This window comes from Salvelinus sp. IW2-2015, linkage group LG25 (assembly GCF_002910315.2).
Source record: "Salvelinus sp. IW2-2015 linkage group LG25, ASM291031v2, whole genome shotgun sequence".
NCBI lineage: Eukaryota > Metazoa > Chordata > Actinopteri > Salmoniformes > Salmonidae > Salvelinus > Salvelinus sp. IW2-2015.
In genome coordinates, this window is record NC_036865.1 from 14518100 (window position 1) to 14535938 (window position 17839).

General features: G+C 43.4%; 1 protein-coding gene and 1 pseudogene across 2 annotated transcripts; one reads left to right on the top strand and one right to left on the bottom strand.

The window, feature by feature from the left end:
* Window positions 1–879: 879 nt before the first annotated feature.
* Window positions 880–12875, top strand: polh (polymerase (DNA directed), eta). Of its 2 annotated transcripts, XM_023970219.2 has the most exons (11): window positions 880–965; window positions 1179–1346; window positions 1731–1865; window positions 1977–2209; window positions 5666–5832; window positions 5955–6058; window positions 6269–6388; window positions 8973–9096; window positions 9248–9313; window positions 11077–11249; window positions 11455–12875. In XM_023970219.2, exons 2-11 carry the CDS (start codon window positions 1210–1212, stop codon window positions 12533–12535), a joined length of 2340 nt encoding a protein of 779 aa, XP_023825987.1. In that variant the 5' UTR covers window positions 880–965; window positions 1179–1209; the 3' UTR covers window positions 12536–12875. The 2 variants fall into 2 exon arrangements, with proteins under 2 accessions (XP_023825987.1, XP_023825990.1); XM_023970222.2 differs by lacking the exon at window positions 1731–1865.
* A 1039-nt stretch (window positions 12876–13914) lies between these two features.
* The window catches only part of LOC112067852 (GTP-binding protein 2-like), a 10337-nt pseudogene continuing 6412 nt past the window's right edge, over window positions 13915–17839 (bottom strand).

The window sequence follows — 17839 nt, forward strand, 5'->3', positions numbered from 1 at the left end:
CTAGTTAAAATTATCCTACTATATCTAGCTATATACACTGCTCAAAAAAATAAAGGGAACACTTAAACAACACAATGTAACTCCAAGTCAATCACACTTCTGTGAAATCAAACTATCCACTTAAAGCAACACTGATTGACAATAAATTTCACATGCTGTTGTGCAAATGGAATAGACAAAAGGTGGAAATTATAGGCAATTAGCAAGACCCCCAATAAAGGATGGGTCTGTCAGGTGGTGACCACAGACCACTTCTCATTCCTATGCTTCCTGGCTGATGTTTGGTCACTTTTGAATGCTGGCGGTGCTTTCACTCTAGTGGTAGCATGAGACGGAGTCTACAACCCACACAAGTGGCTCAGGTAGTGCAGCTCATCCAGGATGGCACATCAATGCGGAGCTGTGGCAAGAAGGTTTGCTGTGTCTTCAGCGTAGTGCCAGAGCATGGAGGCGCTACCAGGAGACAGGCCAGTACATCAGGAGACGTGGAGGAGGCCGTAGGAGGGCAACAACCCAACAGCAGGACCGCTACCTCCGCCTTTGTGCAAGGAGGAGCACTGCCAGAGCCCTGCAAAATGACCTCCAGCAGGCCACAAATGTCGGGTCGGGGCGAGGGMACGGACTAAKGTTAAACTGTTACACCTACGAATTAAAAGTGCTTCAGTAAGGTTGGCTTTTTAGTGTTTCATTACCATGGTTATCAACTTTACTGCAGGAATGGAATGTAAGTCACAGAAAATAGGTGTTGTGGTGGCAGCTGCAGAGAAGTACAATACGTGGGATGACGAGATTTTACAGCAGAAGAGTTACAGGGTGTGTTGAATGATAAAGTACAGTATAATGGTTTCATACTCCACTCCAGTTGGTGGCGGTAATGCACCAATAATATTGGATGCCAACCGCCATTAAACCCCCCCGAAGAAGATTATTCGGGGAGCGGCATAGTTACATTATGTAGCATTAATGTAATGTAACGTTATCTAATTTGTTTCCTTCGCTATTTAGCTACAGTAATATCTTAACGTTGGGTGTTTCAAGCTACATATTTTACATTTAGCTAATTTAGCAATCTAGATAGCCTAACTAACTTATGTAGGTCTGTGAAAAAAAAAAAAAAGCTATCTAGCTAACGTTAGCTAACATGCGTTCTACCATAACAATTCGTTTTTAACTTCCAGTGTTGTCCAGTCGTTCTGCATCTCTTCTGGAATGGATTGTGGGAAGGAGAGGGTTGTCGCGTTGGTGGATATGGACTGTTTCTACGTGCAGGTGGAACAGAGGCTGAACCCAGCGCTGAAAAACACCCCGTGTGTGGTCGCACAGTACAAGACATGGAAGGGAGGCGGGTGAGTCACAGACACAGATTCTCCTTCCCAAGGCCAATGGTATTGAGAGCGGCGTAGCTAGCATACACGCATCAATCCAGAATAAAACATGTAGACCTAGGGACAGTGGGAGTGACTCGTAGGTGTWTCCCCTTATCCCATGTTTCTTAGTTGTATGGGTCAGGCTGGCTAAGGTTTAACTCCAGTGTCCATTATAATGTAATGGAGACAGTCAGTGGAGTTAAACATTAGTTCAGGCTGGGCCTGACTTGTGATGCATACCTACATCGCCTGGTTCTCAGCTCTGCAAAACGTTTGTCTCTCCCATACATTACAGTTTTTTGTTGCATGGACTGTTCAGAAAACATGCCTTGACTATGATACTCACACTTTATCTTTACCCAGTATCATAGCTGTGAGTTATGAGGCCAGGGCCCATGGTGTCACCAGGAACATGTGGGCAGACGATGCCAAGAAACTGTGCCCAGATCTCCAGGTTGCAAGGGTCAGAGAGTCACATGGGAAGGCAGACCTCACCCAGTAGGTGTCCATTATACAATATTTTAAATGACTTCGGTGACTAAGTGAATCCCCAAGAACCCCTTSAGAAAGCCTGCAGTGCTAACCAGCTAACTGTCACCGCCTGTGTAGTTACCGGGAGGCGAGTGTACAGGTGTTTGAGGTGATGTCACGCTTCGCTGTGCTCGAGAGGGCCAGTATTGACGAGGCCTACATGGACCTGACTGCTGCGGTACAGCAGAGATTGAAAAGCATGACTGACCAGCAGGTAGACCCTCAGCTCCTGAAGACCAGCCACGTCCAGGGCTACCCACTGGCTCCTCTTGACCAGGAAGTGGCAGCACAGGACACCACAACTGATAAAGGTGGGTTTTAAACCGCGGTCGTCATTGGGCTGGGATTGGGTTAGTTTACCCCAAGAACTCTAAATGAGTATCGAGTTTTAGCATTTCAGAAAAATATTTAGGCCTATCTCTTTTAGTGCTGTGTTCTCATTTTATATATGTGGTATCTTGATATTCTGTATCTGTCCACATCCCTGGGTTTCTAATCAAAGACCATGTCATTGCAGACTTAAAATGTAATTCACTTTTTTTTTTTTTTTTATTGGTTGCGTACATATATTTAGCAGATGTTCCTAACTCCAACAGTGCAGTAATACCCAACAATACATATACCCCCCCCCCCCCACACACACATAAAAAAGGGATTAAGAAATATTAGAACGAGCAATGTCAGAGTTCGGAATATAAATATACACTGAGTGTACAAAACACTGCTCTTTCCATGGCAGATTGACCAGGTGAATCCAGGCGAAAACTATTATCCTTTATTGAGGTCAATTTGGAGGCGAAAGAAACGCACACCTGTTTAGGCGAGGTGCGGTCTAGCAGAGTAGAACACGTGAAAAAGAAAAGGAGAGCCGCACACTCTAGGAGCTCAGATGCAACAATTTAATAATCAACGTTTTGACAGACAAGCTGTCTCCATCATGGTATAATTACAGACACTGCGGGTCACTAGTTTGTATTAACTGGGTGGTTTGAGCACGGAATGCTGATTGGCTGAAAGCTGTGGTATATGAGACCGTATACCACGGGTATGACAAAACATTTACTTTTACTGTTCTAATTACATTTGTAACCAGTTTATAATAGTTTCAAAGAACACACAGGTGTCTGTAATCATGGCTGGGTGTGGCTTGATTTCATTGGTTAATTTACAGATATAAATACAACCATATAAAAAGTATAGATGGGAAACATACGATCATAGATATAACTTGGCTACATACAAGGGTCTTTAAATGAAAGATTCAGGCAGCCTCTCGTTTAACAATAAATGACCAAGGTTACCCCCTCTCCTAGGGAGGGTGACTGTTTTCGATGCCGATATAATGAAGGGACGAAATAGTGGTTCGCTTCCAAAAAGTTGGCCGCACCTGGGTACATCGAGTTTTTGCACCTAATGGTTCTACGATGCTCCGGGATTCTTACTTTTAATTTGCGTTTTACCCACATAATTTGTTTACCACAAGGACAAGTTATAAGATAAATAACTGCCTTAGTGGAGCACGTAATAACACCTTTTAATTGGGATCTGTTTCCCAGTTTGAAGGATCTACATTTGTACATGCTGTTGCATTGAGCACAGCCATTATACTTGTAGTTTCCATCCAGTAGAGGTGCAAATAGACGTTGTGCGGGGGAATTTTGAGGTGGTAAATCAGTTTACCCATTGATCTCTAAGATTTCTGCCCCGCGAGAATACTACCAAGGGAGGGTCCYAAAACACATTACCGATACTGTCATCGAATCTTAGAATGTGCCAATGTTTGTGAACAATTCCTTTAATTTGTTCAAAGCAATTTGAATAGCGCGTAGTAAGAACGCAAAAATGATTATTTTTGCGAGACTGTCCTTGAAAGAGATCATGTCTTGATTTGTTTTGGATTGTTTCAATGGGAGTATTAATCTGACCATTTTTGTACCCCCTTTGCTTGAATTTTATCTCAGCCATATGATTATTTTGATTCAACAGAATTGGKTGTAGGGCAAACTGTTTTTCAAGGGAAGCAGGTGACAGCTATCAGCCCTCAACAAACGGTTACGATCAGTATGGTTTCCTGTAAAAATCTGTGTATATTACATTATCCTCACACAAAATCAAAAGATCAAGTAAACTGATTTGACGTGTCTCAGATTACATAGTAAACTTCAGGTGCTCAGAACAAGAGTTAAGAAAAGCATGGAACGCCTGGAGTTGTTTTGCATAACCCCCTCCATTGAACAGAAATATCATCAATATACCGTTTCCAAATAATAATGTTAGGCAAGAAAACATTTTTGAGAGGATTGAAAATAGACTGTTTCTCCATGTAACCCACATACACATGAGCATAGTTAGGGGCCATAGGGGATCCCATAGCAGTATCCTTCGTCTGGATAAAGAAATCCTTTAGAAACATGAAATAGTTGTTGTGTGTGTACTATTTCAGCCAATGTTATAATGCATGCATGTAGTTCATTAGGGTCATGTTGCAGAAGAAAATGTTCCATTGCTTCAATACCGCCCTCGTGTGGAATATTTGTGTGTAACGACTCAACATCAGAAGTAATTTACAAAGTYTTCTCAGGGAGAGGATCAAGAGATTCAATGATAGAGATCATACTGCTGGTGTCCTTTACAAAGGAGGGGAGCTGTTCTGTGAGTGGTCTGATTTAAAAAAGTTGATAAAGGGGCCGTTACTGCATCAATGTCTGCTACAATAGGGCACCCAGCAGGTTTTGTAACATTCTTGTGTAATTTCGGCAAAGTATAGAAAGTGGCAATTTTAGGGAGTTGAATAGCCAAAAAGTTTGGTGATTTGACCAGAACTTAAATACCCATCTAGGACAGTAAAGATGGTGTTCTGACATTGGGAAATGGGGTCACTTCTGCGTTTCTTGGATAAGGTGTTGTCAAGCAGTTTTCTGACACTCATTTACATAAACTGTCCTATCCATGATTACTACCGACCCACCCTTATCAGCAGGGCGGGTAAGGACTGACGTATCAGACTAAGTCAAGCAAAGCTTGTTTTTCATCCTTATGTAAACTATGGAAAGATATGTACTCATGTTTGTTCTTAAAGAGATTACCAACATCTTTTTAAACGAGTCTGCGATATGTCTCAATAGAGCGGTTGGGTTGGCTGGAGGTACAAAATAACTCTTACTTCTAAAAGGAGTCGGAGTGTGTGCAGGTGAGGTCACCTGTTAAATCCACTTCAATCAGTCTAGGTGAAGCGGAGGAGACAAGTTAATAAAGGAGTTTTAAGCCTTGAGACAATTGAGACATGGATTGTGTATGTTTGCCATTTCAGAGAATTGATGGGCAACAAAGTGCCTTTGAACGGGGTATGGCAGTAAAGGCCAGGCGCACCGGTTTGTGTCAAGAACTGCAAACTTTCTGGGTTTTTCATGCTGAACAGTTTCCCGTGTGTATCAAGAATGGTCCACCACCCTAAGGACACCCAGCCTTGGAGTCAACATGGGCCAGCATCCCTGCTTTCGACACCTTGTCGAGTKCATGCCCTGACGAATCCTTTTGTTCTGAGGACAAAAGGAGGTGCAAATCAATATTAGGAAGGTGTTCTTAATATTTTGTACACTCAGTGTATATGTATATGATGGTGTATATAGACATTATGTGTATATGAATAGAAAAGGGGTGTACAACAGTAGTTKTATAGGATAGGCCTTGACTAGAATAAAGTAAATATATGTGAAGTGGGTAAAACGGTATGTTAACATGGTGCTCCTCTCCATGTTTTTCCCCAGAAGAACGAAGGTCCAGTGGCCTGCAGCAGTGGCTGTCCTCTGTGTCAGGGGGCTCTGGCTGTGCAGAGCTGCAGTTGGCTCTGGGGGCTGTGATCGTCGAGGAGATGAGGGCTGCAGTGGAGCAGCACACAGGCTACCGCTGCTCGGCAGGGATATCCCACAACAAGGTCAGTACTCTCTTCCCCTCTCAACACAACCAGTGTGTTCTACCTCTTTCTGTCAATAGTTCTACTAGCTTTCTTTACTTGTCCTTTCTGTCATGATCACTGAATTTATCATGTCTCCCCAGGTGCTGGCTAAACTAGCCTGTGGTCTGAACAAACCCAACCGCCAGACACTCCTGCCATTAGGCTCTGTTCCAGAGCTCTTCAACTCACTTCCCATTGGCAAAATGTGAGTGTACTGCTAGTTAAAACTAACCGTGTGCTGTAACTGAGAGAAAATTAAGACAAGTGACACAATTACACATATCCTTCACTATACATGCAACATACAATACAATCTTTCCTGGACTACAGGACCATCAGACTATGCAGATGAATACAGAATCAACTTTACAGACTCAGAGATAGACTGATCCGGTCCTGTTGTTCCTCTCTCCAGCCGAAACCTGGGGGGTAAGCTGGGGTCGTCCATCACAGAGACCCTGGAGGTAGAGAACATGGGGGAACTGACCCGCTTCTCTCAGGCCCAGCTGGGACAGCACTTTGGGGACAAGACTGGGTAAACAACACACACTTCCTTCATGTCATGAAGTATATAAACCACTCTTCCTCAATGAACCACACTTATGTAATACTGTGGATCATTTTAAGTTATTAGCTAAAATTGTAATATTGCAATCTGGTGTTGTGAAAGGAACTATCCTCTTAAATATGTTATACTATTTGGTGCCAGTGGTGGCTAATATACAGTGCCTTCGGAAAGTATTCAGACCCCTTGACTTTTTCCAAATTTTGTTAAGATACAGCCTTATTCTAAAATGAATYTTTTGTTCCTCATCAATCTACCCCACAATCTACCCCATAATGACAAAGTCAAAAACAGTGTTAGACATTTTTGCTCATATAAAAAATATAAAAAAAWATATATATATTTACATAAGTATTCTGACCCTTTACTCAGTACTTTGTTGAATCAAATCACATTTTATTGGTCACATACACATGGTTAGCAGATGTTAATGTGAGTGTAGCGAAATGCTTGTGCTTCTAGTTCCGACAGTGCAGTAATATCTAACGAGTAATCTAACAATTTCACAACTACTACCTTATACACACAAGTGTAAAGGGATGAATAAGAATATGTACATATAAATATATGGATGAGAAATGGCCGTGCGGCATAGGGAAGATTAATAATTATTAAAGTGGCTAGAGATTTGAGTCTGTATGTCGGCAGCAGCCACTCAATGTTAGTGATGGCTGTTTAACAGTCTGATGGCCTTGAGATAGAAGCTGTTTTTAAGTCTCTCGGTCCCAGCTTTGATGCACTCGCCTTCTGCATGATAGCAGGGTGAACAGGCAGTAGCTCGGGTGGTTGTTGTCCTTGATGATCTTTTTGGCCTTCCTGTGACATCGGGTGGTGTAGGTGTCCTGGAGGGCAGGTAGTTTGCCCCCGGTGATGCGTTGTGCAGACCTCACTACCCTCTGGAGAGCCTTACGGTTGTGGGTGGAGCAGTTGCCGTACCAGGCTGTGATACAGCCCGACAGGATGCTCTCGTTTGTGAATCTGTAAAAGTTTGTGAATGTTTTCGGTGACAAGCCAAATTTCTTCTGCCTCCTGAGGTTGAAGAGGCGCTATTGCGTCTTCTTCACCACGCTGTCTGTGGGTGGACCATTTCAGAAGTGCCTTTGGCAGTGATTACAGCATCAATTCTTGGGTATGACACTACAAGCTTGGCACACCTGTGTTTGGGGAGTTTCTGTATTCTTCTCTGCAGATTCTCTCAAGTTCTGTCAGGTTGGATGGGGACCGTTGCCGCACAGCTATTTTCAGGTCTCTCCAGAGATGTTCAATCCGGTTCAAGTCTGGGCTCTGGCTGGGCCACTCGGACATTCAGTGACTTGTCCCGAAGCCACTCCTGCGTTGTCTTGGGGTTGTTGCGTAGGGTTGTTGTCCTGTTGGAAGGTGAACCTTAGCACCAGTCTGAGGACCGGAGCACTTTGGAGCAGGTTTTCATCAAGGATCACTCTGTACTTTGCTACGTTTATCTTTGCCTCGATCCTGACTCATCTCCCAGTCACTGTCACTGAAAAACAACCCCACAGCATGATGCTGCCACCACCATGCTGCTGCCATCATGCTTCACCGTGGGGATGGAACCAGGTTTCCTTCAGACGTGATGCTTGGCATTCAGGCCAAAGAGTTCAATCTTGGTTTCATCAGACCAGAGAATCTTGTTTCTCATGGTCTGAGAGTTATTGGGTGCCTTCTGGCAAACTCCAAGCAGGCTGTCATGTGCCTTTTACTGAGGAGTAGCTTCCATCTGGCCACTCTACCATAACGGCCTGATTTGTCCTGACCATAACGGCCTGATTTGTCCTGACCATCTACCATAACGGCCTGACCATAACGGCCTGAGTGTTGCAGAGATGTTTGTCCCTCTGGAAGGTTCTCCCATCTCCACAGAATAACTCTAGAGCTCTGTCAGTGACCATCAGGTTCTTGGTCACCTCCCTGACCAAGCCCCTTTTCCGATTGCTCAGTTTGGCTGGGCGGCCAGTTTTAGGAAGAGTCTTGGTGGTTCCAAACTTCTTCCATTTAAGAATGATGGAGGCCACTGTGTTCTTGGGGATCTTCAATGCTGCAGAAATGTTTTGGTACCCTTCCCCAGATCTCTGCGTCAGCACAATCTTGTCTCGGAGCTCTACGGACAATTCCTTTTGGCCTCATGGCTTGGTTTTTGCTCTGACATGCACTGTCAACTGTGGGACCTTATATAGACAGGTGTGTGCCTTTCCAAATCATGTCCAATCAATTGAATTTACCACAGGTGGACTCCAAGCAAGTTGTAGAAACATCTCAAGGACGATTAATGGAAACAGGATGCACCTGAGCAAAGGTTTCCAATTTCATAGCAAAGGGTCTGAATACTTAAGTAAATTAGATGTTTTTTTATTCTAAAAACCTGTTTTCGCTTTGTCATTATGGGCTATTGTGTGTACATTGCTGAGGATTTTTTTTTTTTAATCCATTTTAGAATAAGGCTGTAATGTAACACAATGTGTAAAAAGTCAAGGGGTCTGAATACTTTCCAAATGCACTGTAGTTCCCATATTGATATAATAAATATTGCTCTCTTCAGCCAGTGGCTGTATGACCTGTGTCGGGGGATTGACTTTGAGGCAGTGAAGCCCAGACAACTCCCTAAATCCATCGGCTGCAGCAAGAACTTCCCTGGGAAGACATCTCTCACTACCAGAGAGCGGGTACTTGGCTATATTCATGCCCTCTCTCCATCTGTTCTTCTGTCTGCCTCTGGTGCATCTCAGTAGATTATGGCCAGTCTCCCGTGTTGATTCCTGTTGAGCTCTGTTGTCTGTTGATGTCTGAATAAAATACTCTGTCTTATCTCTGCAGGTGCAGCACTGGCTCTATCAACTGGCTCTGGAGCTGGAGGAGAGACTGACCAAGGACAGAGAGCTGGTGAGGGACTTCATCTCACCATCTTCTGTTTGTCTCATCCCTCCCTGTCTGGTCACACCCTCATGAGACTGAGGGACGGAAGGATAATCTGCAGTTGAAGTTGGAAGTTTACATAAACCTTAGCCAAATACATTTAAACTCAGTTTTTCACAATTCCTGGCATTTAGTCCTAGTAAAAAATCTCTGTCTTAGGATCACCACTTTTATTTTAAGAATGTGAAATTTCAGAATAAMAGAGTGATTTATTTCAGCTTTTATTTCTTTCATCAAATTCCCAGTGGGTCAGAAGTTTACATACACTCAATTAGTATTTAGTAGCATTGCATTTAAATTGTTAAACCTGTGTCAAATGTTTCGGGTAGCCTTCCACAAGCTTCCCACAATAAGTTGGGTGAATTTTGGCCCATTCCTCCTGACAGAGATGGTGTAACTGAGTCAGGTTTGTAGGCCTCCTTGCTCGCGCACGCTTTTTCAGTTCTGCACACAGATTTTCTACAGGATTGAGGTCAGGGCTTTGTGATGGCTACTCCAATACCTTGACTTTGTTGTCCTTAAGCCATTTTGCCACAACTTTGGAAGTATGCTTGGGGTCATTGTCCATTTGGAAGACCCATTTGCGACCGAGCTTTAACTTTCTGACTGATATCTTGAGTTGTTGCTTCAATATATCCACAAAATTTTCCATCCTCATGATGCCATCTATATTGTGAAGTGCACCAGTCCCTCCTGCAGTAAAGCACCCCCACAACATGTTGCTGCCACCACCTGCTTCACGTTTGGGATGATGTTCTTCGGCTTGCAAGCCTCCCCCTTTTTCCTCCAAACATAACGATGGTCATTATGGCCAAACAGTTCTATTTTTGTTTCATCAGACCAGAGGACATTTCTCCAAAAAAGTACGATCTTTGTCCCCATGTGCAGTTGCAAACCGTAGTTTGGCTTTTTTATGGCGGTTTTGAAGCAGTGGCTTCTTCCTTGCTTTTCAGGTTATGTCGATATAGGACTCGGTTTACTGTGGATGTAGATACTTTTGTACCTGTTTCCTCCAGCATCTTSACAAGGTCCTTTGCTGTTGTTCTGGGATTGATTTGCACTTTTCGCCCAAAAGTACGTTCATCTCTAGGAMACAGAACGCGTCTCCTTCCTGAGCGGTATGATGGCTGCGTGGTCCCATAGTGTTTATACTTGCGTACTATTATTTGTACAGATGAACGTGGTACCTTCAGACGTTTGGAAATTGCTCCCAATGATGAACCAGACTTGTGGAGGTCTACAATTTGGCTGATTTCTTTTGATTTTCCCATGATGTCAAGCAAAGAGGCACTGAGTTTGAAGGTAGGCCTTGTAATACATCCACAGGTACACCTCCAATTGACTCAAAGGATGTCAATTAGCCTATCAGAAGCTTCTAAAGCCATGTCATGATTTTCTGTAATTTTCCAAGCTGTTTAAAGGCACAGTCAACTTAGTGTATGTAAACTTCTGACCCACTGGAATAGTGATGCAGTGAATTATAAGTGAAATAATCTGTCTGTTACCAATTGTTGGAAAAATTACTTGGCATGCACAAAGTAGATGTCCTAACCCACTTTCCAAAACTATAGTTTGTTAACAAGAAATTTGTGGAGTAGTTGAAAAACTAGTTTTAATGACTCCAACCTAAGTGTATGTAAACTTCCGACTTCAACTGTACCTCCCCACCTGCATGCCTATCACTCCTCTAAATTCCATTTCTGTCACTCATTCTCTCTCCCTCTGTGTAGAATGGTCGTGTGGCTAAGCAGTTGACTGTGGGTGTAAGGCAGTTGGGTGATAAAAGGCCCAGCAGTTTCTCTCGGTGCTGCTCGTTGGCACGCTACGACGCCACCAAGATCTCTTCGGACAGCTTCGCAATCCTCAAGAGTCTCAACACAGCAGGGAACCATCAGGCAGCATGGCAAGTTGCACAAATGAAGTCTGCCGTGACATTAGCTATATATGCAACCAACTCTAGACAGCATGGCAAATATAACACCATTATTTGGAACACTACAGCTATAGCCACCCTGAAATCTTAACCTTCAGAGACGTTGATTTCCCATGGCTGTCTGTTTTCGAATGTATATGTGTCTCACTTTCTCTTTCTGTTTCTTTCTATCCAGGACTCCTCCCCTCACCCTGCTCCACATTTCGGCCAGTAAATTTAATGATTCACCCTCTGCCGGGGCCGGAGGAATTGCCAGCTTCCTGTCCAGTGATGTCACTTCCACCCAGGCCTCCACTCAGTCTTGCTCTGGTTCAAAGAAGGACTCCACCCCCAAGAGACCCGGTGCCATCCAGTCCTTCTTCCAAAGATCTGCAGAGAAACAGAGGAAGGATGAAGAGGGAGAGGAAGAAGAGAATGATAGGGGCTATGGAACCTTTCTCCCGRCTTCCTCTTTTCCTGTGTCTTTCTCTGTAGTAGAGAGGAGTGTGTCTGAGAGAGAAAAAACAACCTCAACTGTCTCTAGTACATCTTGTCACTCTTCTTCTGTTGTCAGTTCATCAGCCAGCCCCCATACTGGCATCACTTCCTTCTTTCAGAGGAAGACTCTTGGGAGAAACCAGCAGCCCGTAACCGCAGCCTCACACAGCGACAGTCTCGCAACAGGCAGAACAAGATGTTCCACAGTAGGATATGATACAATAGGGAGTGTCCAACTTTTAACAGACACAGTTGGGTGTGAAATAGCAGGAAGTTACACAGCTCCCGGAGCTGAAACATGTGACGAGCAGACTGCGAACACTAGTTCTAACCAAGCAGAGGACCAATCTCTGGGGTCTGGGGAGGGAACTTGTACTCTATCAGAGGAAAAACAGTCTGAGGGTTCAGAGTTTTCCTACTATCCCCCTTCTGACCCGCCTCAGTGCCTGGCCAGTGTGGCCAAAGAGGACCTGCTGACTTGTGAGTGCTGTGGCCAGGACGTGCTGGCCTGGGAGATGCCTGAACATAATGACTACCACTTTGCCTTGGACCTACAGAACTCTTTCTCCTCTGCAAGCACAACCACCAACACCTCTCTTCATTCCTCCTCTCTCTCCTCCTCTGTTTCAACTGCCTCCCGCCCCCCTCTCAGGGCAGGCGCCCTTCAGTTGTCCCGGGGGAAGACGCGGGCCAGGGGCCAGTCAACACCCCAGCCTAAACGGCCCCGCTCCCAAGGTGGTAGTACTGGTACGCTGGACTCCTTCTTCAAGAGGAGCTGAGGACAAAGTGGAGGAAAAGAAGAGACGGACCATGAAAGGAGGTAGAGAATACACTGTGCTGGACTGGTTACTTCTGCTGATGCTATTTAAACTGACCAACAATATTCTAAACTCACTGCCAAAACAATTTATGTGATTGTATGGCGAGATGCTGTTTAATTGTAATGGCAATTATTGTACAGAATAAATATTTTTACCTATAGAAAATTAGCATATTTTATGATGGTTCTACAGATATTGGTAAAGCCATACTTTCCTGGATGTCCTCTTTCAAGGGATATGTTGTCTTGAGAAGCTTGTACATTTCTGTGATCGTGTTTCCATTAAACATTGAAAAGAGTTATTGTGTTGTGGGCCTTTTTTATCAACCATGTGAAATGTGTTTTTGCCACTAGATGGTAGCATCACACATGACGAGCGCACGCAAAGTTAAGGCACTCAATTTAATGCTTATTCAGCTTAGATACAGTATTCGTGTTCAAGGAAATGGTTTGCTTAGTTTTACCAATGCAAATCTAAGAGAAGGCAAACATGCAAAATGTCCCCATGTGCTATTGGGCTTTTGCTGTGAAAACATTGTTAAAGGTCAGCCAACAGACATTTGGCCCACCTTGGGAATAAACTAATGGGTCAGTGTAATCAGTATAAACAGTAGCCTATATTGCAGAAAGTGGGCTGTAGTGTGACTATCTCCACAGCTGTTAAACACTATAATGCTCGTACTGAAGTGGTCTTCTTTAAACTATTCCATATCAGATTATTTTCCTAATAGTTTCAAACAAAAGAGAAGGTAAGTGGAAACCTCATGTTGGGTTTACTTCCAGGTCATGGCAGAGTTAGGCTGGTGTGAGAGCAACAAGGAGGCCCTAAACGTAMGACAGACACATCGCCAGTCCCGTCAATGATAAGGCCTGGGAACTAACAGAATAAATAGAACTACTTTCATTTTGTGGATTTAACAATATAATTATGTGGATTTAACACTGGAATGACAATTTCAATAACATCTTAATACTGAGGTTCAATCTTAATGTCTGTTTTGTTATCTTTGARCTCAGTACAGTCCTGGTTGCCTCTATGATGAGTGGCATTGCACCATTTCTGGGTGTCACATGCTTTTGTGTACATTCTCTCTACGTGAGGAATCAAGTGATCATCCCTTTCATAACAGTGGTGTTTCAGTCTGACTCACAGTTTCTAGTGTCTTGCATCAGCTGAGTAATAGAAAGGGAGGCGGCTAACAAAGGGGAGGCGAGAGAACTTCATGGACCCATTTATTATAGCTTTTCACCAGGGCACCCTTCAGGTAAACAGCCTAACTACACCATTGAGGTGTAAAATCTATAGAAAACACAGACAAAAATAAAGACAAACAAAAATAAATGTAACAACTTTTTATTTGTGTGTGCCATAATATACAAACTGGATCTGTACATAAATATGTGGTACTTCACCCTCATTTTTTTAATAGAATTAACAATTTTTTAAAAAGGAAAACAATCGTTGCATCCAAGGTAGAGAATACGTGACACTTGTTGGTGCTGGACTAAAACAGTCTGAACAACAGGTGATATATAATTGAGTGAAATTAGAAACCACTACAAATCTATAAAAAACCAGAAGCATTACTTAGATGCAAAAATCAATTTACAACATCTGATCAGCTCTTTTCATATTTTGGTTCAAATAGTCATTTTCATCTCTATGAGTGCACACATAATACCATATGTGCAACAAAAAGAGCACATTTAGTTGCCCCTCTTAAATAGTTTTAATGCCGCGTTCACATGCTAGTTGGAAATAGGAAATTCAGAAATGTCCAACTTGCTAACTGGTTGTAGATACACGTACCGCGTTCAACCAGTTAGCAAGTTGGAAATTCCAGAGTTCTGAAGCWCGTGAACGAGGCATAAATGAGCGAGTGATTTCTCTGCGTCATTCTTTCTAACATGCAATAACTTGACACTTTATATGGTCAACAGCAGACTTGAACAAACAAATTCAGCAATCAACACCTTTCCCTATTCATCATCTAGATATCAAAAGTTGTTTCAAGGAGTAGCACCAAATCAAGTTGATTTARCTAAAAAGTTGTAAAACCTTGGGGTGTCATGGAAAGGTACTCCAAAAGTAGTTCCACTAGGCACTGTGTTTTACCCCTTCATAAATCAGAAACAGTAACGTAAGGGAGAAGACGACAGAAAAAGACAACCTCAGACACAATTGCCAAATAGGYCAGTTTAAACATAGCAGCACAAAGTGGCCGCTTTTTAAACAATAGGCATAATCAAAACACACAAAGTAGTCACTCTCTTTGGGAGAAATGYCTGACTATTCCTCAAAGACACTCAAAATGATCAAAAAAATCTCAATCATTGGAGTAGTTCTGTGAGAGAGTGGAATGGTGTCTATACTGTATGAACTATACTGACCTGAGTAACTAAAGCACTTGAAAAGTAGGTAGCAACACCATTCGTTGGTTAGTCGGGCTATCGTGAGGCATTGCTGCGAGTTACAAACATAATTCTCAAACTGTGCCAGAGGAACTTTACTGGGGATGAATGTCAGCGAGATCATTGGCCATCTTGGCCAGTTTATCACAAGGTCAAGTTTTACCCATACATCACAAGCTAAAAGGAAATGCCTCATAAAGTGCCAATGTGAACAACATATTCAAACATGGTATAAGAGGACTTTTGTCACTTTCAGCCAGGCACTGTGCAGGTCATACAAACCAGATGATGTGGGATTATGAAGTTGACAGAAGAGGCATCACAATTCTAACCTCTGACATCCTAGTTCTGTAGCTGCAATAGAAGAAAACTCACATCGATCTGCCATCAGTCAGTCCTCTGTCTGTATTTTTAGTTTGTAAACATTCCAGACATCTGGTAACAGAACTCAGTGACTTTTCAGGTGATAAATACAGGCGTCTCGGTGTGTGTGGACGCACCTGTGTACTTGTGTTTCAGTACACGAATGTATGTTTGAGTGAGAGGAGAGTGTGTGTAAGCACTTCACCCAGAGGTGTGAATCAACTGTGTTTAAGGTGACTGCTGCTTTACACTCATTTCCATATTTACTATTGGATAGATCTCTGTGCCTTTTGTAACCAGGTCTTCCTTACACCTCAACCTCCCCGTGGTGACTGTTGCTAGGTGACACAGGAGACAAAATATACTTTCCTCATCAGTATCTAGAAAAGCAAAAGYAAACAATCGAAATAGCAGTTCTTGAAAAAGCTTGAGAAAAGGTTTGGTGACAACAAGGCTTTGGAAAAACAAAGTAAAAGACAAAAGTTGAGGGAAAAGTCAGTTCTTTGCTGAGATGACAGGAGAGGGGCTTTGGAAGAAGCAGGAAGGCTGAAGATGACAGGAGAAAGAGACGGAACCCTCTCCTCCGATSTTSTAGATCCTGGGATCTAGCTGGGACGGCTGTGGTTCTCCTGTTCCACTGGGCGGTTCTGGGTTCTAGGCCTCGTCCTCCTCCTCACTCTGTGAGGGCTGTGACTGGGAGACAGGCTGCAGCTTGGTGACCTGGCCGATGCCTTTGGTGGCTCCCTCTCTGAACAGCAGCTTGGCCCCCACCTTCAGGTACTCTGGGTGCTTAATGAACTTAAAACACACCACCGCCTTCTCACCTGTCCTCAGCTCCTCCTGTGGTACACAGATAGATGGATTAGTAGTTTCATGGAAGCCTTGTATTAGTTTCATAGAAGAAGACTTGTATAGAATATTATCACTATGTTAACACTTCACAACTATTCATTCTACAAATCCTTCAAACTAGTGTTGACACGATACRAMAAATATTTAAGTGTGTTAACTTTTGTGCAGCATGAGAGGGGAGCTAACATGATACATCRCAGACTCCCAGTGCAGGCTAGCAATGAGTAAGGGGGAGCAGGCAAGGTTCACGCTATAATAAGGGGTAGGGGGCGTTGATAGACAGGCTTGATCCGTGCATTGGACGCTCCACCAGGGGGCACCTTGAGATGCTTCTTACGGAGCCACTCCTTAGTTGCCCTGGCTGTGTGTTTCGGGTCGTTGTCATGCTGGAAGACCCAGCCACGACCCATCTTCAATGCTCTTACTGAGGGAGGAGTTGTTGGTCAAGATCTCGCGATACATGGCCCCATCCATCCTCCCCTCAATAGGTGCAGTCGTCCTGTCCCCTTTGCAGAAAAGCATCCCCAAAGAATGATGTTTCCACCTCCATGCTTCACGGTTGGGATGGTGTTCTTGGGGTTGTACTCATCCTTCTATTCCTCCAAACAAGGCGAGTGGAGTTTAGAGCAAAAAGCTCTATTTTTGTCTCATCAGACCACATGACCTTCTCCCATCCTCCTCTGGATCATCCAGATGGTCATTGGCAAACTTCAGACGGGCTGGACATGCGCTGGCTTGAGCAGGGGGACCTTGCGTGCGCTGCAGGATTTTAATCCATGACGGCGTAGTGTGTTACTAATGGTTTTCTTTGAGACTGTGGTCCCAGCTCTCTTCAGGTCATTGACCAGGTCCTGCCGTGTAGTTCTGGGCTGATCCCTCACATTCCTCATGATCATTGATGCCCACGAGGTGAGATCTTGCATGGAGCCCCAGACCGAGGGTGATTGACCGTCATCTTGAACTTCTTCATTTTCTAATAATTGTGCCAACAGTTGTTGCCTTCTCACCAAGCTGCTTGGCTATTGTCCTGTAGCCCATCCCAGCCTTGTACAGGTCTACAATTTATCTTGATGTCTTACACAGCTCTCTGGTCTTGGCCATGTGGAGAGGTTGGAGTCTGTTTGATTGAGTGTGTGGACAGGTGTCTTTTATACAGGTAACGAGTTCAAACAGGTGCAGTTAATACAGGTAATGAGTGGAGAACAGGAGGGCTTCTTAAAGAAAAACTAACAGGTCTGTGAGAGCCGGAATTCTTACTGGTTGGTAGGTGATCAAATACTTATGTCATGCAATAAAATGCAAATTAATTATTAAAAATCATACAATGTGATTTTCTGGATTTTTGTTTTGGATTCCGTCTCTCACAGTTGAAGTGTACCTATGATAAAAATGACAGACCTCTACATGCTTTGTAAGTAGGAAAACCTGCAAAATCGGCAGTGTATCAAATACTTGTTCTCCCCACTGTATATACTGTACTCTATATCATCTACTGCATCTTGCCATCTTTATGTAATACATGTATCACTAGCCACTTTAAACTATGCCACTTTATGTTTACATACCCTACATTACTCATCTCATATGTATATACTGTACTCTATACCATCTACTGCATCTTGCCTATGCGTTCTGG